We start from the raw sequence: 24,633 nt of genomic DNA, 5'->3' as shown, positions 1-24,633 counted from the left end.
GGTCAGGGAACCGGATCTTGCCTGCTGCAACTAGGAGCCCACATGCTGCAACTAGGAGCCCGCATGACACAACTGAAGATCCCTCATGCCACAGCTGAGGATCCTGCATGCCGCAACTAGAGATCCCACATGCCACAGCTGGGGATCCTGCATGCCACAACTAAAAGATCTTGCATGCCGCAGCAAAGAGCTCACATGTGGCGGCAAGGATCCTGTGTGCTGCAGCTACAATGCAGTACAGCCAAATAAATAAATAACAAATATTTTAAAAAATTAAAGAATTCAGCAATGTTCCAGGGTAAAAAATCAACATGCAAAAATCAGTGTGCCTGGAACTTTTCTCTGAGTTACCTTTCTGTCAAGTAATCCTCTTGACACTATTCTCCCAATCATATGTAACCAAAAACTGTTATGTCCATCTTATTTTTAGAGTTATACATTACATATTTAAACTTCACTCTGTGAACTATGCTTGCATTTTGAAATGCACGTTTCTTCATAAAATACATATGAATAAACTTAACCAATGAGATGAAAGACTGGCATACCAAAAACTACAAAACATTGTTAAAAGAAATTAAAGAAGATACCAAAAAATAGAAAGACATCCTGTGTTCACAGACTGGAAGACATAATATTGTTAAGATGCTAATACTATCCAAGACAACCTACAGATTGAATGCAATCCCTATAAAAACCCAAAGGTATTTTTACAGAAATAGAAAAACTCATCCTAAAATTAATATGGAATCTCAAGGGAACCTAAGTAGCCAAACAATCTGGAAAAAGAAAAAAAATTAGAAGTCTCATACTTCCTGGTTTCAAAAAATATTACAATGCTACAGTAATCAAAACAATGCAGTGAGCAGAAGCAAGAACTACAATCCTGCAGCCTGTGGAACAATAACCATATTCACAGAAAGACAGACAAGATGAAAACGCAGAGGGCTATGTACCAGATGAAGGAACAAGATAAAAGCCCAGAAAAACAACTAAATGAAGTGGAGATAGGCAACGTTCCAGAAAAAGAATTCAGAATAATGATAGTGAAGATGATCCAGGACCTCCGAAAAAGAATGGAGGCAAAGATCGAGAAGATGCAAGAAATGTTTAACAAAGACTTAGAAGAATTAAAGAACAAACAAGCAGAGATGAACAATACAATAACTGAAATGAAAAATACACTAGAAGGAATCAAGAGCAGAATAAATGAGGCAGAAGAACGGATAAGTGACCTGGAAGACAGAATGGTGGAATTCAGTGCTGCAGAACAGAATAAAGAAAAAAGAATGAAAAGAAATGAAAACAGCCTAAGACACCTCTGGGACAACATTAAATGCAACAACATTTGCATTATAGGAGTCCCAGAAGGAGAAGAGAGAGAGAAAGGACCCAAGAAAATATTTGAAGAGATTATAGTCAAAAACTTCCCTAACATGGGAAAGGAAATAGCCACTCAAGTCCAGGAAGTGCAGACAGTACCATACAGGATAAATCCAAGGAGAAACACACTGAGACACATAGTAATCAGATTGGCAAAAATTATAGACAAAGAAAAATTATTGAAAGCAGCAATGGAAAAACGACAAATAAAATACAAGGGAACTCCCATAAGGTTAACAGCTGATTTCTCAGCAGAAACTCTACAAGCTAGAAGGGAGTGGCATGACATATTTAAAGTGATGAAAGGGAAGAACCTACAACCAAGATTACTCTACCCAGCAAGGATCTCATTCAGATTTGATGGAGAAATCAGAAGCTTTACAGACAAGCAAAAGCTAAGAGAATTCAGCACCACCAAATCAGCTCTACAACAAATGCTAAAGGAACTTCCCTAAGTGGGAAACACAAGAGAAGAAAAGAACCTACAAAAACAAACTGAAAACGATTAAGAAAATGGTAATAGGAACATACATATTGATAATTACCTTAAACGTGAATGGATTAAATGCTCCAATCAAAAGACACAGGCTCGCTGAATGGATACAAAAACAAGACCCATATATATGCTGTCTACAAGAGACCTAGGGACACACAGACTGAAAATGAGGCGATGAAAAAGATATTCCATGCAAATGGAAATCAAAAGAAAGCTGGAGTAGCAATACTCATATCAGATAAAATAGACTTTAAAATACAGAATGTTACAAGAGACAAGGAAGGACACTATATAATGATCAAGGGATCAATCCAAGAAGAAGATATAACAGTTATAAACATATAGGCACCCAACATAGGAGCACCTCAATACATAAGACAACTGCTAACAGCTATAAAAGAGGAAATCTACAGTAACACAGTAATAGTGGGGGACTTTAACACCTCACTTACACCAATGGACAGATCATCCAGACAGAAAATTAATAAGGAAACACAAGCATTAAATGACACAATAACCAGATAGATTTAATTAATATTTATAGGACATTCCATCCAAAAACAACAGATTACACTTTCTTCTCAAGTGCACATGGAACATTCTCCAGGATAGATCACATCTTGGGTCACAAATCAAGCTCAGGAAATTTAAGAAAACTGAAATCATATAAAGCAACTTTTCCGACCACAACGCTATGAGATTAGAAATCAATTACAGGGGGGAAAACGTAAAAAACACAAACACATGGAGGCTAAACAATACGTGACTAAGTAACCAAGAGATCACTGAAGAAATCAAAGAGGAAATCAAAAAATACCTAGAGACAAATGACAATGAAAACACGATGATCCAAAACCTATAGGATGCAGCAAAAGCAGTTCTAAGAGGGAAATTTATAGCTATACAAGCCTACCTCAAGAAACAAGAAAAATCTCAAATAAACAATCTAACATTACACCTAAAGGAACTAGGGAAAGAAGAACAAACAAAACCCAAAGTTAGCAGAAGGAAATAAATCATAAAGATCAGAGCAGAAATAAATGAAATAGAAACAAAGAAAACAATAGCAAACATCAATAAAACTAAAAGCTGGTTCCTTGAGAAGATAAACAAAATTGATACACCATTAGCCAGGCTCATCAAGAAAAAGAGGGAGAGGATTTATATCAATAAAATTAGAAATGAAAAAGGAAAAGTTAGAACAGACAGCACAGAAATACAAAGCATCCTTAGAGACTACTACAAGCAACTCTATGCCAATATAATGGACAACCTGGAAGAAATGGACAAATTCTTAGAAAGGTATAACCTTCCAAGACTGAACCAGGAAGAAAGAGAAAATATGAACAGACCAATCACAAGTAATGAAATTGAAACTGTGATTAAAAATCTTCCAACAAACAAAAGTCCAGGACCAGATAGCTTCACAGGTGAATTCTATCAAGTATTTAGAGAAGAACTAACACCCATACTTCTCAAATTCTTCCAAAAAATTGCAGAGGAAGGAACACTCCCAAACTCATTCTATGAGGCCACCATCAGCCTGATACCCAAATCAGACAAAGATACTACAAAAAAAGAAAATTACAGACCAATATCACTGATGAATATAGATGCAAAAACCCTCAACAAAATACTAGCAAACAGAATCCAACAACACATTAAAAGGATCATACACAATGATCAAGTTGGATTTATCCCAGTGATGCAAGGATTCTTCAATATATGCAAATCAATCAATGTGATAAACCATATTAACAAACTGAAGAAGAAAAACCATATGATCATCTCTACAGATGCAGAAAAAGCTTTTGACAAAAGTCAACACCCATTTAGGATAAAAACTCTCCAGAAAGTGGGCAGAGAGGGAACCTACCTCAACATAATAAAGGCCATATACGACAAACCCACAGCAAACATCATTCTCAATGGTGAAAAACTGAAACCATTTCCTCTAAGATCAGGAACAAGACAAGGATGACCGCTCTTGCCACTATTATTCAACACAGTTTTGGAAGTCCTAGCCATGGCAACCAGAGAAGAAAAAGAAATAAAAGGAATACAAATTGGAAAAGAAGAAGTAAAACTGTCACTGTTTGCAAATGACATGATACTATACACAGAGAATCCTAAGGATGCCACCAGAAAACTACTAGAGCTAATGAATGAATTTGGTAAAGTTGCAGGATACAAAATTAATGCACAGAAATCTCTTGCATTCCTATTCACTAATGATGAAAAATCTGAAAGAGAAATTAAGGAAACACTCTCATTTACCACTGCAACACAAAGAACAAAATACCTAGGAATAAACCTACCTAGGGAGACAAAAGACCTGTATGCAGAAAACTATAAGACACTGATGAAAGTAATTAAAGATAATACAGACCGATGGAGAGATATATCATGTTCTTCGATTGGAAGAATCAATATTGTGAAAATGACTATATTACCCAAAGCAATATACAAATTCAATGCAATCCCTATTAAATTATCAATGGCATTTTTTACAAAACTAGCACAAAAAAATCTTAAAATTTGTATGGAAACACAAAAGACCCTGAACAGCCAAAGCAGTCTTGCAGGAAAAAAACTGAGCTGGAGGAATCAGACTCCCTGACTTGAGACAATACTACAAAGCTACAGTAATCTAGACAATATGGTACTGGCACAAAAACAGAAATATAGATCAATGGAACAGGACAGAACGCCCAGAGATAAACCCATGTACCTATGGTCAACTAATCTATGACAAAGGGGGCAGGGATATACAATGGAGAAAAGACAGTCTCTTCAGTAAGTGGTCCTGGGAAAACTGTACAGCTACATGTAAAAGAATGAAATTAGAACACTCCGTAACACCATACACAAAAATAAACTCAAAATGGATTAGAGACCTAAATGTAAGACTGGACACTCTAAAACTCTTAGAGGAAAACATAGGAAGAACACTCTTTGACATAAATCACAGCAAGTTCTTTTTTGATCCACCTTCTAGAGTAACAGAAATAAAAACAGAAATAAACAAATGGGACTTAATGAAACTTCAAAGCTTTCACAAAGCAAAGGAAACTACAAACAAGACGAAAAGACAACCCTCAGAATGGGAGAATATATTTGCAAATGAATCCACCAACAAGGATTAATCTCCAAAATATATAAACACCTCATGCAGCTCAATATTAAAAAAGCAAACAACCCAATCCAAAAATGGGCAGAAGACCTAAATAGACATTTCTCCAAAGAAGACATACAGATGGCCAAGAAGCACATGAAAAGCTGCTCAACATAACTAAGTATTAGAGAAATGTAAATTAAAGCTACAATGTGGTATCACCTCATATCATATGCCCACCAGTTAGAATGGGCATGATCAGAAAATCTACAAACAACAAATGCTGGAGAGGGTGTGGAGAAAAGGGAACCCTCTTGCACTGTTGGTGGGAATGTAAATTGACAGAGCCACTATGGAGAACAGTATGAAGATTCCTTAAAAAACTAAAAATAGAATTACCATATGACCCAGCAATCCGACTACTGGGCATATACCCAGAGAAAAACATAATTCAAAAACACACAAGCACCCCAGAGTTCACTGCAGCACTGTTTACAATAGCCAGGTCATAGAAGTAACCTAAATGCCCATCGACAGACGAATGGATAAAGAAGATGTGATACATATATACAAGGGAATATTATTCAGCCATAAAAAGGAATGAAATTGAATCATTTGTAGAGATGTGGATGAATCTAGAAACTGTCATACAGAGTGAAGTAAGTCAGAAAGAGAAAAACAAATATCATATATTAACGCATATATGTGGAACCTAGAAAAATGGTACAGATGAACTGGTGTGCAGGGCAGAAATTGCGACACAGATGTAGAGAACAAACGTACAGACACCAATGGGAGAAAGCAGCGAGTGCGGGGTGGGCAGTGGTGGTGTGATGAATTGGGAGATTGGGATTGACATATATACACTAATATGTATAAAATGGATAACTAATAAGAACCTACTGTATAAAAAAATAAATAAAATTAAATTTAAAAAAAACAGTGTGGTACTGGCATAAAGATGGACATATAGACCAATGGAATAGAATAAAAGCCCAGAAATAAACCCTCCCATATAAGGTCAAATGATCGCCAACAAGGGTGTCAAGACCACTCAATGGGGAAAGGACAGTCTCTTCAACAAATGTGCTGGGAAAACTGGATATCTACATGCATAAGAATAAAGTCACTTACATCATACACTAAAATTAACTAAAGATGGATTGAAAGACCTAAACTCAAGAGCAAAAACTATAAAATTCTTAATAGAAAACACAGTAGAAAAGTTCCATGACATGGATTTGGCAATGATTTCTTGGATATGACAGCAAAAGCACAAATAACAAAAGGAAAAATAGGTAAACTGGACTTCATCAAGATGAAAAACTTTTATGCATCAAAGGATGCTATCAAGAGAGTGAAAAGACAACCCACAGAATGAGAGAAATATTTACAAAATATTTATCTGATAAGAGACTGAATATCCAGAATATATAAACAAATGGTACAACTCAACAACAAAAAATCTAGTTGAAAAATGGGCAGATGACTTGAACAGACATTTTTCCAAAGAAGATAAAGGGCCAACAAATACATGAAAAGATTTCAACATCACTAGCCATTAGGGAAATGTAAGTCAAAACCCCAAGGAGCTACCACATCATATCTATTGAGGATGACTATAATAAAAATAATAAATAAATAAAACACGAAAAATAACAAGCATTGGTGAAGATGTGGAGAAACTGGAACACTTGTTGGTAGGAATGTAAAATGGTACACTCACTGTGGAAAAGTTTGGCAGTTCCCCAAAAAGTTAAACATAGAATTACCGTATGATCCAGCAATTCTACTTCTAGGTATATACCCAAAAGAATAGAAAGCAAGGACTCAAACAGATAATTGTATAACCAAGTATTCTTTTTAATGTTTAGCAATATGGCAGGTAAAAATATTTTATTTTTTATGTGTTTCTTAGATTATTAAATGAGGTTGATGATCTTTTCATACATTTCTTAACCACTCATTTTTATTCTCTTGTGTAATGATTATTTGACATTTTTCTGTGTTTGTGTGTGGATGGGAGGATATTCTAAAGGGGAAAAAAAGCACTTTGAAAGTTCTTGAAACATACTGACAAATTTTAATAGCTAATATTTATGCTTTTATAATAAAGCTGATTCACTCAGCATTTACTTAATTTTTACTCTACACAGGCATTAAACTAGAAGATGTGGGAATAAAAAACCCATGTCTTTTGGGATTTATAAAACAAAACTATTTTCTTATCAATACATGCAAGTATAAGTGATTACTTCATCTTTTTTGACAAATATGTCTATGATTGAAATGCAAAATCTAAAGGATAAAAGCTTTAACATATATGGGGCTTCCCTGGTGGCACAGTGGTTGAGAGTCCACCTGCTGATGCAGGGGACATGGGTATGTGCCCCAGTCTGGGAAGATCCCACATGCCGTGGAGCAGCTGGGCCCGTGAGCCATGGCTGCTGAGCCTGTGCGTCTGGAGCCTGTGCTCCACAACAGGAGAGGCCACAACAGTGAGAGGCCTGCATACCGCAAAAAAAAAAAAAAAAAGCTTTAACATATATGAACATATGGGGGTTGGAACTACCCATCAACATATCTTGAGGTTACAAGAGTATAACTCGTCATCAAAAAGACAAGAGATAATAAATCTTGGCGAGGACATAGAGAAAAGGGAACCCTTGTGCATTGCTGGTAAGAATGTAAACTGGTACAGCCACTATATGAAAACAGTGTGGAAGTTCCTCAAAAAGTTAAAAACAGAATTACCATATGATCTAGCAATTCCACTTCTGGGTATATATCCAGAGGAAATGAAATCACTATGTCAAAGACAGATCTGCACTTCCATGTTCATTGCAGCATTATTTATAATAGCCAAGTCATGGAAACAACTTAATTGTCTATCAACAGATAAATGGATAAAGAAAATGTGAGATGTATACACACACACACACACACACACACACACACACACACACACACACACATATATACAATGGAATACTATTCAGCCATAAAAAATAAGGAAATCCTGTCATTTGTGACAACATGAATGGACCTTGGGGGCATTATGCTAAGTGAAATAAGTCAGACAGAGGAAGACAAATACTGTACGTGGAATCTTAAAAAAAAAAAAACTCAGAAAAAGAGATAAGAGTTGTGGTTACCAGAGGCAGGGGGTAAGGGGTAGGGAAATTGAATGAAGGTGGTCAAAATGTACAACTTCCAGTTATAAGATAAATAAGTACTAGGGATGCAATGTACAATATGATGACTATAGTTAACACTGCTGTATGATATATTTGAAAGTTGCTAAGAGTCAATCCTAAAACTTCTCAACACAAGGAAAAAATTTTTTTTTCTTTTTTTCTTGTATCTATAAGAGGTGATGGATGTTAATTAAACTTATTGTAGTAATCATTTTGCAATATATGTAAGTCAGCTCATTATGCTGTCTACCTTAAACTTATACAATGTTGTATGTCAATGATACCTCAATAAACCTTTAAGAAAAAAATTCTCTTACCTGCAGTCCATCTTACTATACCTGTAAAGTTATTTTAAATCACACCTCTTGATGGACAGTAAACATCAGAATTAAATCTATATCTGTTCTTTTGAAATAAATATAATTTGTAGCCTTAGAAATATAACAATATAGCATCTTAATAGAAGTCTTAATAAAGGTCAGCAAATAAAATCACTCATGTGAAGGCAGTGTTGTACTGTAATCACTGAAGAGAGAAGAATCTGCCCACTTTTTGAAGTTTCATTGAAGATAACATATCCTAGTGACTCACAATTTATCATTTCAGTGTTGACCTACTGAGATAATTTGGCAAATTACACTTCTGCTTCCATATGACTCTGTGATTTATTGTGTAATTCTGATCAATTTAGTGCTTATGCCTACAGGGACTTTGGCCTATAAGCACAAAATAAATAAAGAGTTCTTATGGCAGGTTGATGTTAAATAGTAGTGAGCTAATCAGTCAGGTTAAAAAAGATTTATAAAGTCAAAAAAATTAGCCCACTATCAGGAAGAACATAATTATCCACAAAGCTAAGTCATTCTCACTGACAGACTTGAGAGGCGGCCTGTTCAGGGAGATAACAGGTGAGAGAGCAGCCTAGGAAAGAGACACTTGGTTTATTAGCCCAACACATGCTGAAATCTGCAAGTTGGGATTTCTTTATATACACCTGAAAAGATGACCAATTCATACAAAATTCATACATTCATTACTTTATTCCAAGCATATGCAAGAAAAGAGGGAAGATTACATGCTTTCTTCTAATATGTACATTTTTTTTCTTGCTGAACGATTATAGTGTATGCTTACAACCTTTTTTATTTAACATACAATTTAGTTGTTAAATGAAAAGATGTTTAAACTAGCTAAAAATACAAATTTGGTGAATACAAATTAGATATAAACTAAAAGAGTGACATCATGTTTTTTGCTTATCATGGTGGCAAAAACTTAAAAGACCAATGTATCTATTCAATATGGTCAAGGATGCAGAAAAATATTTTACCATCCTGTCAATCAAGTGTAAATCACTATGGCCTTTTTTTGGAGGGCAATTCTGCAATGCCTATCAAGATACCACATGTATATATAACCCTTAACCCAGCAATTTTACTTAAAATACTGTAACCTATGAAAATGTTTACACAGATGTTTAAAGGTATAGGGTAAGCATACTTAAAAGAGTTAAAACTTGGAGACTCTCTAAACATTCATCAATAAAGAAATAGATAAATTATGATGCATTCATACTATAGAAGACTACATAGCAGTTAAAGAGAATAAGCTAAATCTGTATACACTGACATGGAAGCACATGTATAAAGAGAAAAAGGTCTAGAAAGAGACAAACCATTAAAAGTGATTACCCTTTGGGGGGATGAATTTCTCCTTTTTTACTTTAAATCCTTCTGTATTATTATAATTTCATTAAAATAAGCATGTATTACTTTAGTATTCAGAAAAAAATAATAAAGAAAAAGCTACAATTGGCCAAACATACTGCCTTTGCTTGAACTGGATGCATCTATTTTTTTCCACAGCCTTAGACATCTGCAGATAGCTTTTTCCCAAACACAAGAGGAAGCAGGTCACATACAGTTCCTGTTTTAAAGACAAGCAAAGGTTAAGTAAGGGTGATGAAGAAAAAGGAGATTGCAGAAAATAAAGGAAGTGAGGAAAACAGGAGTATGAGAGGGCTGATAGAGAAGTGTGGGAAAAGGAATTCCTTTAGTGCTGGGCATGAAAATAATGAACAGAATATAATTCTTTAATCTTAAATTAGAAAGAGAAGCAAAAAAGAAAAACTGAGATATAGGTTTCTTCAATCACAGAAGGAGAGTTTAAAATAAACAACAACAATAAATCTCACTACAATCAGTTTTAAAAGACTAGAAAAATCCAACTGTGATCAGGAAATTATACATACTCTCAGAAAAATAGGAACAAACTAGTTCCCAAACTGGTTGAGAATCTTTGGGATAACAAGGAAAACAAACAGCATGTTCTAATAATCTGACTTTAGGGATGGATTTGGGACAAAGGAATTTGTAAAATTTCCATAAGCAAAATGAATTAAGTTTTCTTCAAACCTAATAGTATAGAAAGTCTATCAAATTAGAAATGAGATGCATATAAATTACTTATAAAACCCTATGAATGAGCAGTTACAGAGGGTTGCATATTAAATGAAAATTTTGACATTAGGAGATAATATGGTAGTTTGATTTTGAGAGAATTTCTTTTTTTTAGGCTCAACAACATATAACACCAATAAATCTGCCTTGGGCAAAATAACTTTAGAGGTTATACTGCCTTGATAATTAAAACATTACAGTCATTTCAACCTGCCTAAAAATTGTAAAACTGATAAATCACTTTTCTGACCATTCTTTCTACTCAAAAGGCTGAAAGACCTGGATCTCTACCCTGTCACATCATTTCCATCCTGAGACTTATAGGTTGACATTGTTCCCAGAGAAACAAATTCTCTTAGTGCAATATACTTAATTGATAAGCAAAGGAATACAGTAATTTATTCTAATATTCTCATAACCTTTAAGGTATCTAATATAAAGATATTTTATATTTAGATTAGAGAGCATGTGATGCTAGCTCTCATGTCCAGTCAACAGAACTTTTAACACAACTGGAAAGAAGTGAAAATAACTTATTCCTGAATTATATCATAAGGATACAAATGAAAACTTTATTATTATTTTAGGAATCACACAGACAGAACACACAGACATGTGGTGAAGACCTGAAGTCAGGAAACCTGTGGCCAAGAATAAATTACCTACATGAATTTGGGGAAGTCATTTAATTGCTCTCAGAGCCACAGTTTTTGCTCCAATGGTTCCCACACTTCAATGTACTTAAGAATTATCTAGGGGAGAATTTTTACATTCTGGATTTGCAAGGTCTACACCCAAAGATCTTATTCATTAGGAGAGAAATGATATCAAAGAATCTGCATTTTTAACAAATACCTCTGAAGATTCTAATGCAGTAAAGACAGAGACTATATACATTGATAAACATAGTCCTAAATAATATGGGAATGAATAGCTACTTAACCTATATCATAGAGTTGTTATTTGGATCTAATGAAAAAAGCAAGTAAAATAAGCAGAGATGTTTATATAAATTTATACATTTTATAGAAAATTTATGTGTATTAGGTGATATGTTTGCTTTCCTGAAATTCCACTCTAACTACAGAGTTTATTAAGGTTGAGTTACTACAGACAGGTATTAGTGAGTTTAATAAGACTGGCAGTTAAATATATCAAAATCAATTGCTTATACACTGACAATAATCAACTAGAAAATAGAATGGTAAAACATCCCATTCATATAGCACTCTACATCTCCCTGAAAAAATATTTTAAATACTCAGTAATAAACTTAATAACAAATGTGTAGGAAGATATTGTTAAAAGAGGTTAATTCTACCCAAATTAGTCTATAAATTTAATAGAGTCGGTGGAATTTTGAGGTAGGGAGAACCTGACACAATGATCCTAAGGTTCACATGAAAAAATAAATATTTGAGGACACACAAATTTTGAAAGAGTGATAAGGAGGGTGTCTATATATACACAACTCTCTATATCACTATACATAAAATAGTGACAGCATTTCAAGTAGGTGAGGAAACAGTGGTTCACTTAACAAATGGCTTTGGGACAACCAGTTACTCATTTTGAAAAAAAAATAAAGTTAGTTCCCTGTATAATATAATTAAACTAAAACAAATTCTATATGAATTAAGGATTTAAATATAAAGTATGGGGACTTCACTGGTGGCACAGTGGTTAAGAATCGCCTGCCAGTGCAGGGGACACGGGTTCAATCTCTGGTCCGGGAAGATCCCACATGCCGCAGAGCGGCTGAGCCCATGCACCATAACTACTGAGCCTGTGCCCTGGAGCCCACGAGCCACAACTACTGAGCCTGCATGCCACAACTATTGAAGCCTGCACGCCTAGAGCCCATGCTCCGCAACGAAGAGTGGCGCCTGCTCGCCATAGCTAGTGAAGGCCCACGCACAGCAACGAAGACCCAATGCAGCCAAAAATGAAGCTAAACTAATTAATTAATTTAAAATATATATATATATATATATATATATAAAGTACAAAAGGTACTGGAAGAAAGCATAAGCAATAATGAGTATAATTTTGGGATAGAGAAGGCCTTTCTAAGCATGATACATAAAAAATCAAAAGCTTATGTATAGGGAAAAATACAAACAGATAAAAGATTAAAAAAACTGTAAAAGAGGACTAGCAATATATATGACAGGCAAAGGCCTCTTCCATATCTGTAATAAAAAGGTGAACACCCAAAAGAAAAATGCACAATGGAAATAAACAGGCAACTCACAAACAAAGAAATAGAAATGGTCAAAAAAGTCTCACTAGTCACGGGACATAAACATAAAAGGGCAATCACATAACAGACTGACAAAGCTTAAAAAGAATCTTAACAGTATCTGTTGTAAGTGTGGTTAGACTGACACTCCTACACTGCTAGTGGAAGCATGAAATGATATTTTTCTGGAGGACAATTTGGTAGTATATATCAAAAGTCTCTAAAAGTACTGAACACTTTTATATGCTGTTAGTGAAAGTATAAATGTGTACAACTTTTCTGGAGGGCAGTTTGGCACTATTTACCAAAATTTAGAATGTACATGCCCTTTGATCTAGCGATTCCACTTCTAGGAATTTTATCTAGAAGACAGGCTCATAAATATACATATACAAGGATATTCACTGAAGCACTGTTTATTATAGCACAGAACTGAAAACAACCTAAATGCTAATCAAAAAGGAACTAATTAAATAAACCACAGCATACCCACAAAATGAAACATCATATAACCATTTTATAAAATGAGGTAGGTCTATATTTCTTCATACAAGATGTACAAGATCTGTTCAATGAAAATTGTAAGGTGCAAAATAGTATATGTATAGTATAATCCCATGTGTGTAAAGAGAAATAAAAAGAGATAGGTATTACATAGGCTTGAAAATGCACTGAAAATTTCTAGAATATGCAAGAAAGTGCTAATACTTTCTCTGAGGAGGGGTTGGGATTCTGAGCATTGTAATTTTTGTACCTTGTGACTTTTTATTACTATGAACATATATATTACTTTTGCTACAAAAAAATAAGCTTAAAACAACTACCACTCCCTGACCCAGCAGTACTGCTTTCAGGAATATATTGTAAGGAAATAAATGGAGAGACAATCAAAGATATAAACACAAGAATATTCATCACAAAAAAGTGGATACAAGTTAAATGACTCAAAAAATGAGGATTGGTAAAATAAATGATGACCCATGTATTCAATGGAATACTATACAGCTATGAAATTTAAATTTTCTGACATACAAAGACAGTCAATATACTGAATAAGTCTTTTTTGTTGTTTTCGAAGGAGACAGAAAAAAGTGTGTATGTTTGCATAGGAAAAAGTTTGGAAGACTATATAAAGTTATCTTGGAGAGTAGTAATTCTGACAGTTTTATGATGTTTTGCTGTACTTTATGAAGCTTTCTACAGTGAATATGTTGTTTACTGAAAGAGAGTGACTGGCAACCCATGTGGGATCAAACCCATAAATCCTAGGAATTAGAAAATTCAGCTTGCTGCCCATGTATATTCCTCAAAAAAGTTCAAATTCCACTTTGGTTAATCCAATCCTGTTAGAATCCTGGGATACATCTAGTTCTAGCAAGCTGTTTCACAAGGGTCATATGATACCTGATGTTTATGAGAAGATTTAAGTTTATTAGAAAAAGAGGCACCAAAACTGAATGAGCCTTCTGAAAATGTATGTTAAAATCTTGTTCTCTATAACATTTAAAATTTCAGGATACTTTTGAAAGAAAAGTACTTATCTCTTGTTAGCACCTTCCATCTTCGGCTGCCTAGAGCGCAAGATAAATGCTTTTCTGTAAGAGTCCAAGAAGCTCAAGTAGATATGCTCACAAAATTTATCATTAACTTGCACAAACTGTCTACTGAATGACCTAGCAGTAGTAAAACTTTTTCTCGTATGACCAGCAAATTCCAGCAAAGTGAAAAGGTTTTTTTTTTGTTTTGTTTTGTTAATATATGATTCCCCATTTTTAACTGAAAAGGGCATTTCTATGACTTTCCATATGATACGAGAGTTAATAAAGTTACATTTACTTTCATTAATTGAATTGCACTTTATATGCTACCAAGTTGATAATATAGGTCTTAAAAGGATAATTAGTTCCCTTTATTTCTGCCTGTGAAAGCTGACAGATGAGAACAAATATTAGCACTAACCAACAGCATGTCTATTAATTTGGTGAGAGCAGGCAAGAAAGGGCGGGGGTGGGAGGGAGAGAGAACCATCCCATTACTTCCAAACTTCCCTCGTGCTGCTCCTTTATAAACTAACACTTCCCTACACGCCCAAACCCTGGCACCCACTGATCTCCGTCCCTTCCTATAGTTTTGCTTTTTCAGATTGTCATATAAATGGAATCATACATTACGTAGCCTTTTTAAGTCTGGCTTCTTTCACTTAGCTAAATGCATTTTAAGATTCACCTATGTTATTGCATGAATCAACAGGTAGTTCCTTTTTTTGTCATAAAGTAATATTCCACAGTGTGGATATACAACAATCTGTTTATCCATCAGTTGAAATAACTGGGTTGTTTCCAATTTGGAGTGATTAACGCTGAATAATGCTGCTATAAATATTCATGTAACAGGTTTTTGTACGAACATAAGTTTTATTTCTCTTGGATAGATACCTAGAAGTAAGATTGCTGAGTAATATGGTAAAAATATGTTTAATTTTGTAGGAAACTAACAAACTGTCTTCCAAAGTGGCTATACCATTTTTCATTCTCACCAGCAATGTATGAAAGTTCCAATTGCTCTGTCTTGCTAACATTTGGTATCGTCGGTTTTTTGTTTTGACATTCTAATAGGTGTATCAGAGTATCTCATTGTGATTTTTTTCTTTTTTACTTTACTTCTCAAAGCATTTTTAGATTCAGAGCAAAACTGAATGAAAAGTACAGAGATTTCCCAATTACTCCTTTCACCCCCACATACAACCTCCCCCAACTATCAACATCCTGAATCAGATTGGTACATTGGTTACAATCACCACTGTGGTTTTAATTTGCATTTCTCTAATGGTTTTAATTTGCACCTGACTAATTTGCATTTCTTTTATTTGCTATTTGTGTATCTTCTAGGTGAAGTGTCTATTCAGATCTTTTGCCCACTGGATTGTTTATTTTCTCATTGTTGATATTTAAGGGTTTTAAATTTTTATTCTGGATATAATTTTTTGCAAATATTTTATGCCAGTCTGTGACTTGACTTTTCATTTTGTTTCACAGAAGTTTTTGATTTTAATAAAGTCCATGTACCCATTTTTTCATTTATGGATTATGCTTTGGGGATAATACAGATTTTTAATCACATTTCTTTGTTTATGTCTTTCCTTATATAGAGTAACATTTCTCCTAACTAGCAGCCTCGGACATAAAGCTGAGAACGAATAAAAGCTGCCATCAATTCTGTTTAATGGGTACAGAGTTTTAGCTTGGGAAGATAAAAAAAGGTCCAGAGATGGATGGTGGTGATGGTTGGTTGCATAACAATGTGAATGTACTTAATGTCACCAAACTGTACACTTAAAAATGGTAAGTTTTGTTATATAATTTTACCATAATAAAAAGAAAAAACTGCCATCGAGCAACAATATGTCAGGAAAGTCTCTGTTCTAAAGCTCACGGACACTGTTTGGCAGCGGTGAAACCAAGGTAATGGAGCCAAAGCTTCACTTTGGACCCATGGATGATGAATGAGGGTCCATTTCCAAGATGAGAGGTAGTCAGCCAAAAGGGACATTGCCCAGCATTTTATAGAAAGGTTTTCTCATTTAGTCTTCATACTTATAAGGAAGAAACTATACTATGCTTCTTTCACAATTAAGGGAACTGAGGCTTGGAGGGCAAAGTTGCCTGTTCAAGTTCATGTTTGAGTCAGTAAATCAAGGAGTGAAGATGAGAGAAAACCACCAGACAATCTGACCTGAGAGCTCTCACTCCAGACCATTCCCTTACACTGTTTCCAAATCCATGAAGACAAACTCTCTCTATTCAGCTTTTATTTTGAGATATATAAAAGTTTTAGGAAATTACAAATAATTTAACAAACATTCCTTGGGGATTGTTAAATGTAATTTCACTAGATTGATTTCTCAACGTACATTGAACAAAGATAAGTTATATGCTATCTTTTACTTTGCAGTGGAGTGGGTAACAGCTCTACACCTCAAGTCAAATGGCTTGGTGTCAAACCCTGGCTCTGGCTTTGTGCTGAAATAACTTATGCATATTAATTCATGTGAATAAAATTTCCAACTGGGGTGATAAAATCATATAGCACTAGAAGCTTATTCACTCAAAATGTGTTACTTATCCTATCTCAAAGCTCCAAAATATGCATAAGCCTCTTTGATATTGTGAAGACCCAGTAATGCTTAGAATAGTATTTTGAATCTCTATAAAACTTAGCTACTCTTGTTTATAAAAAAAAGTTACCAAAAAAAAAAAGAGTTACCTTGGACATATCACTTCTTCTATAAAATGGTAAGTATTTAAGAACAAGAGCCATGGAATCAGGCTACCTTAGTTTTAATCCTAGCTCTGCTACTTGCCACATTTTAAGCCCTGGGCCTGTCACTTTGTCTCTTTAAGCTTCAGTTTTCCATGGCTGAAAATATGAATAATTATAACATTACTATGAGGTTAAAATGAGGCAATCTATGCAAATTGCTTAGTATAGTCCCATGCACAGTAAGCCCTCAGTGCATATGAACTGCTATTGTTTTTTATTAGCAATATTAAAATGTGTAAGTAGCATTAGGAATCAAATCACGGCAAGAGCATTTTGCAAATCTGCAGAGACACCAATACGCTAAGTAATCAGTTCTTAGAGAACTGTAACTTACCTCATCTGATGCTCATAAACATAGACCACTTCGTCAAAAGCTACCCTCTGCCAGTCCCTCTGGATCACAATCTTCTTGTTTTATATTTCATCATACCACTTATTGCTATTTGATATCTATTTTCTCTGTTTACTTATTTACTGTCTTCTCCTTCCAAAATGAAAGCTCCATGAGAGTAGGGAGGCATAATGGTTAAAAAGACAGACTCGAGAGCCAGACTGACTGGATATGATTCCAATCTCTGCGGCTTCCTAGCTGTGCGACCTCGGGCATATTACTGAAGCTCTCTGCCTCAGTTTCCTTATCTGTAAGACAGGGATAGTAACAGCATTTGTTTCATAGGGTCATTATGAGAATTAAATGACTTTATATAAAGCACTTAGCAAAACCTAGCACACAATAAGCACTCAGTAAATGCTACTATTATTATCGACCTACTTCACTGCTGTCGCTCCAGCAGCTTGAACAGTCCTTGGCACAGAGCAGGCACCCAATAAACATTTACTGAATAAATGAATTAGAAGAGCTCAATGCTGAGCCAGCCTTATAGCTCAAAAGTGTTCCTAAAAGAAAGAGTTAAGGATGAGGGAGAGAGACTAGGGTAAGGTACCTTCTGTGGGGTCAAAGCCTCTGTTCAGAACATATATTCCACCCTAAGTAAAAAAGGCCGCTGGTCACCATGGGATATCATCTAAATTCTAGAACTACCTTTGGCAGCTAGGGAAGTCCCTGGGTACCACCTCTTTCCGCAGCTAACATTTATTGAGTGGTTACTATGAGTAGTACTTTGCATGTATTAACTAATTGAACCCTTACAACAACCTTGAGGTAAACACTACAATTACCCCCATCTTACAGATGGGAACACAGAGGCACAAATAGGTTAAGTAACTTTAGCAAGGTCATGTAGCTACTAAGTAGCTAAGCCTGAATTCAAACTCAAGAAGTCTAGTTCTAGAGCCCATGCTTTTAGCAGCTAGCTGTCTTTTTCACTGTAGAACACTGACATGTTAGTGTCTGGAATTCTTTTCTCTAGGGTCATTTGTTTTTCAAGAGAAGAATTCTCCAATCTCCTGCCTGGGAAGCATATACCAGGACACTATGTTTGGAGCAAGGTGAGGGGAAGGGGCTGACCATTCAGTCTGCAGCCTTCCACTCAATCACCCTGTTCTCAGCCCTGTGTTTCAGTGCCCTCCACTCTGCCCATCATCTGAGAGCTCAGAGCCTTTCAGGTTCACTTAGGCCAGAGACTCTCCTCCTGGTCTCCTACCACCCAGGGCAGGTGGGGGTGGGGGTCAGGCAGGTGGATCACCTTACTGCAGCAGAAAATGGAAGAGACCTGAGGGGTCCAACCCCATTCTGTCAGTTTTTAAAACATTTCCCTTATTTTTAGCCCTGGATCACCTCCTTACCTTTTAGGAAAAACCACCTACCTTCAAGTTCTAAGCCTCTCATGAGTACTGTGTGATAAAAGAACTCACTTCTCATTGATATCCTTCTGCAGGCAGGGCCCCCCCCCTTCCTCTGCTTCCTACCTTCCAATGATGTGTTCAAACCACACCTGTGTTGATGTCCCTCTCCTGTTCTATTTGTCCTTGCAGGTTTAAGCCTTTTAAAAGTTGTTTACTGGGCTTCCCTGGTGGCGCAGTGGTTGAGAGTCCGCCTGCCGATGCAGGGAACACGGGTTCATGCCCCGGTCTGGGAAGATCCCGCATGCCGCGGAGCGGCTAGGCCCGTGAGCCATGGCCGCTGAACCTGCACGTCCAGAGCCTGTGCTCCACAACGGGAGAGGCCACAGCAGTGAGAGGCCCGCGTACCGCAAAAAAAAAAAAAAAAAAAAGTTGTTTACTGACATATTAGTGGAGTTTGAGAAGGACAAGAGCTAAACATGTGTAGTCAGCTGACCATGTTTAACCCCATGTATTACTTTTATAATGATATTTAAAGGGTAGACTTCAGCTATCTGGAAAATTAACTTCTGCAAAATGCCTCATTTCTCAACAATGATCAATAAAAGGTACTACAGATCACAAAAGACCATGGGTTGCACTTGGAGGCTCAATATCATGGGATTCCCAGAGGCTCACCTAAAACTTCTCTACTCAATATAGAAGATCCTGTTAAACCCTCGAAAGTTGTTACGTTTTAATTCCAAAACCAAAAATCTATAACTCTAGAGGCATTTGTTAAAATCACTTTACAGAGATGGAAAAAAAAAAAAAAGCTCTATTACTTTCTACAAATGTATATAGTGAGCCAAGGTTTTCCTTTGGTTCTCTGAGACTGAAAAGTTTTGAGACAAAAGAGTCTGGAGATAAAGGCAAAAAGGGATCTAGAGTTGAAACCGGAGAGACATTATGAGTAGAATATTCCAGAAATCCAAAGGAATAAGTTTCTAAGTGCAGCCTCCACTGTTGAGTGATACAATGAAAATATGTATGATGTCTTTGAAAGCCTGGATATTATAGACTCTTCTATAAGCAGAACAAGGGCTTTGGCATTGATAATGGGGTTTTTGTTTGGTTTTAACAAAATATATATATTTTTATACAAATTTTAAAGGTTACTTTCCAATTACAGTTATTACAAAATATTGGCTATATTCCTCATGTTGTACAATACATCCCTGAGCAGATCTTATACCCAATAGTTTGTACCTCCCACTCCCCCACCGTTATATTGCCCCTCCCACTCACTGGTAACCACTAGTTTGTTCTCTATGTCTGTGAGTCTGTTTCTGTTTTTTTTATATTTACTCGTTTGTTGTATTTTTTAGATTCCACATATAAGTGATATCATGCAGTAACTGTCTTTCTCTGATGTATTTCACTTAGTATAATGCCCTCCAAATCCATCCATGTTGTTGCAAATGGCAAAATTTCATTCTTTTTTATGGCTGAGTAACGTTCCATTGTATATATACCACAGCTGCTTTATCCATTGATGATGGTTTTTTACTGAGATATTTTTTCTCTGGACTACCCTCCCTCTTAACTAACAGACTGCATTCAGATAACTGTGCAGCAGAGTTAGAGGTATAGCTAATGACTCCAAAGGACAAATGCCTCCCACAGAGATGAAGACTATAACTCTGTCTTCATTAACACTATTTAATCAGCCAAACCAAAAAGGTACCAAGTAGATTTATACCACCAACCCCATACACGCCAGCATTCAACTCATGTTGGAGAATACTGTAATACTCAGCATATGTGGTATAACTCGGTGACCCACTTTGCTGATTAAGCAAAGATATCTCCCCTATCAGGTAAGAATATAATCAATTGTGCCAGTACTTTTTTTTTTAAAGCAGCTAATATGTTGATAGAAAAAGTATTTTGTCTTAATTTTTATAGTTGAAACATTCATGTGGTATAACTAAAACCTAAAAAAAATACATATCTATTTTTCAGAATATTTTGACTTTTCCTAACGTCCATATTTCTCATAAATTTTGTTTTTATCAGATCAAGGTCCAAAGAACAATTTTCATCATGAAGTAATCAAATACTCCATAAAGATAGCCCAGATCTATATCCCCATCCACACCCAACTTCTCAATTCCTTTAATGTCCTGTTTTACAGACTCTGGTTAACAAAGGTGAAAATATGGTAACACGCCTCTTGTTCAAAGTTGAATCACTATCAGAATAGATAAGGATGAAAAATTATGTACTGGAAATATATGGGAGTTCAGTTTATAAAAAGGAACTAGCAATTCAAAATTGTCAAGGACAACTGTTTAGCCAGGTTTTTTTGTTTTGTTTTGTTTTGTTTTTTGTGCGGTACGCGGGCCTCTCACTGTTGTGGCCTCTCCCACTGCCGAGCACAGGGTCCGGACGCGCAGGCCCAGCAGCCATGGCCCACAGGCCCAGTCGCTCTGCGGCATGTGGGATCCTCCTGGACCGGGGCATGAACCCGCGTCCCCCGCATCAGCAGGCGGACCCCCAACCACTGTACCACCAGGGAAGCCCTAGCCAGGTATTTTTATATAGATGAATGAGAACAAATTCAGAGAAGGCCTACATCACTTCACATCCTTAAGAGTTTTTAACTGGCAATTTTCAAGTGTTTTGTTATCACAAGCAGAAGACCTAATACTGATGGCTATACCAAATCCACTGAATTGCTGAGAAAAAATGTTATTTTAAACTCAATGTACAGTTGTTGAACAGAAATCAAGACAAATAGCCATCAACAATAGTTACTATTTTTAGAATTTGAAGTGCAAATTCATTACGATTGTCAAGAAGATGTCTTTTTTCAGAATTCATTCCTTAGTTCTGTGATTCTGTGCTTTGTTAGGAAGCACTAGGATGAACTTTGTCATCTCACAAAACAAACATTCTAAAATAGGCTGAGAAATTCAAGAAATAATCCCAGTTACCACTTCATCAAAAAGAATAAAATACCTAGGAATAAAGCTACCTAAGGAGACAAAAGACCTATAACCCCAAAACTATAAGATGCTGATGAAAGAAGTCAAAGATGACACAAAGAGATGAAAAGGTATACCATGTTCTTGGATAGGAAGAATCAATATTATCAAAATGACTATACTACCCAAGGCAATCTACAGATTCAATGCAATCTCTATCAAATTACCAATGGCATTTTTCACAGAAATAGAACAAAAAAATTTTAAATTTATAATGGAGACACAAAAACCCCAAATAGCCAAAGCAATCGTGAGAAAGAAAAACAGAGCTGGAGGAATAAGGCTCCTTGACTTCAGACTACACTACAAATCTTCAGTCATCAAAACAGTATGGTACTGGCACAAAAACAGAAATATAGGTCAATGGAACAGGATAGAAAGCCCAGATGTAAACCCACTCACCTATGGTCACCTAATCTATGACAAAGGAGGCAATGACTACACAATGGAGAAAAGACAGTCTCTTCAATAAATGGTGCTGGGAAAACTGGACAGCTACATGTAAAAAACATGAAATTAGAACATTCTTTAACACCATACACAAAAATAAACTCAAAATGGATTAAAGACCTAAATATAAGACCAGATACCATAAAGCTCTTAGAGGAAAACATAGGCAGAATACTCTTTGACATATATCACAGCAATATCTTTTTCGATCCATCTCCTAGAGTAAGTGAAATAAAAACAAAAGTAAACAAATGGGAGTTAATCAAACTCAGAAGCTTTTACACAGCAAAGGAAACCATAAACAAAATGAAAAGACAACCCACAGGGACTTCCCTGGTGGTCCAGTGGTTAAGAATCCGCCTTCCAATGCAGGGGATGTGGGTTTGATCCCTGGTCGGGGAACTAAGATCCCACATGCTGCGGGGCAACTAAGCCCACATGCCACAACTACTGAGCCCGCATGCTCTAGAGCCCGTGCACCACAACTACAGAGCCCACACACGACAACTAGAGAGCCCACGTGCCACAACTACTGAGCCCGTGTGCTCTGGAGCCTGCACACCACAACTAGAGAGAAGCCCGTGCACCTAATTAAGAGCCCACACGCCATAATGAAAGATCCTGCATGCCGAAATGAAGATCTCGTATGCCACAACTAAGACCCGACGCAGCCAAATAAATAAATAAATATTTTTAAAAAGAGAAAAAGACAACCCACAGAAAGGGCCAAAATATTTGCAAATGATGCTGCAGAAAAGGGATTAATCTCCAAAACTTACAAACAGCTCAGGAAGCTCAATATCAAAAAAACAAACAATCCAATAAAAAAATGAGCAGAAGACCTAAATAGACTTTTCTCCAAAAAAGACATACGGATGGCTAAGAGGCACATGAAAAGATGTTCAACATCGCTAATTATTATTAGAGAAATGCAAATCAAAACTAAAATGAGGTATCACTTCACACCAGTCAGAACGGCCATCATCAAAAAGTCTACAAACAATAAATGCTGGAGAGGGTGTGGAGAAAAGGGAACCCTCCTACATTGTTGGTGGGAATGTAAATTGGTACAGCCACTATGGAGAACAGTATGGAGGTTCCTTAAAAAACTAAAAATAGAGCTACCATATGATCCTGCAATCCCACTCCTGGGCATATATCTGAAGAAAAACATGGTTCAAAAGGATACATGCACGCCAATGTTCTTTGCAGTGCTGTTTACAATAGCCTAGACATGGAAACAACCTAAATGTCCATCGACAGAGCAATGGATAAAGAAGATGTGGTACACATAATAAGAATGAAATAATGCCATTTGCAGCAACATGGATGGACCTAGAGATTGTCATACTGAGTGACGTCAGACAGAGAAAGAGAAATATTGTATATCGCTTATATGCAGAATCTAAAAAGAAATGATACAAATGAACTTATTTACAAAACAGAAACAGACTTAGAGAATGAACTTATGGCTACCAGGGGGGAAGGGTTGAAGGATGGGATAGATTGGGAGTTTGGGACTGCTATATTAAAAATAGATAACCAACAAGGACCTACTGTACAGCACAGGGAACTCTGCTTAATACTATGTAATAACCTAAATAGGAAAAGAATTTGAAAAAGAATAGATACATGTATATGTAAAACTGAATCACTTTGTTGTACACCTGAAACTAACACAACATTTTTTTTTTTTTTTTTTTTTTTTGCGGTACGCGGGCCTCTCACTGTTGCGGCCTCTCCTGTTGCAGAGCAAGGCTCCAGACGCGCAGGCTCAGCGGCCATGGCTCACGGGCCCAGCTGCTCTGCAGCATGTGGGATCTTCCCGGACCCGGGCACAAACCCTCGTCGCCTGCATCGGCAGGCGGACTCTCAACCACTGCGCCACCAGGGAAACCCTAACACAACATTTTTAATCAACTCTACTCCAATATAAAATAAAAAATTTTTAAATAATAATAATTAATTGAGCGATTTATGTTCAAAAAATAAAATAGGCTGAAATCTTTAGAAAGTTGGTTCTCGTAGACTAAAAAAATATTCTTTACTACAAAGAGCTATTTTTCCCCATTTAAAACATGCAGTTTTCACAAAGTGGATGCTTCCCTTTAGTTAGTTAATAATTTAAAGGGGGTTCACCTTCTTAATTCTTAAAAAGCCATGGGGAGTCAAGCTATAACTAAATCCTAAATTTTGGTT

General features: G+C 36.1%; 1 protein-coding gene across 2 annotated transcripts in view; it reads right to left on the bottom strand.

The window, feature by feature from the left end:
- The window catches only part of ATP7A (ATPase copper transporting alpha), a 143,052-nt gene that overhangs the window by 107,908 nt on the left and 10,511 nt on the right, over positions 1 to 24,633 (bottom strand). The window contains exon 2 of one of the 2 annotated variants that reach the window (XM_049705078.1): positions 10,017 to 10,117. The exons of the other annotated variant lie outside the window; for it this stretch is intronic. Coding sequence (XP_049561035.1) covers positions 10,017 to 10,040 — 24 coding nt within the window. The 5' untranslated portion in view covers positions 10,041 to 10,117. The remainder of the gene's footprint in view (positions 1 to 10,016; positions 10,118 to 24,633) is intronic. 2 annotated transcript variants of the gene reach the window in all.

The sequence above is a fragment of the Orcinus orca genome, chromosome X (genome assembly GCF_937001465.1).
Source record: "Orcinus orca chromosome X, mOrcOrc1.1, whole genome shotgun sequence".
Lineage (NCBI taxonomy): Eukaryota > Metazoa > Chordata > Mammalia > Artiodactyla > Delphinidae > Orcinus > Orcinus orca.
The sequence above is the reverse complement of the archived record's forward strand: the minus strand, read 5'-3'. Positions and strand labels throughout refer to the sequence as shown.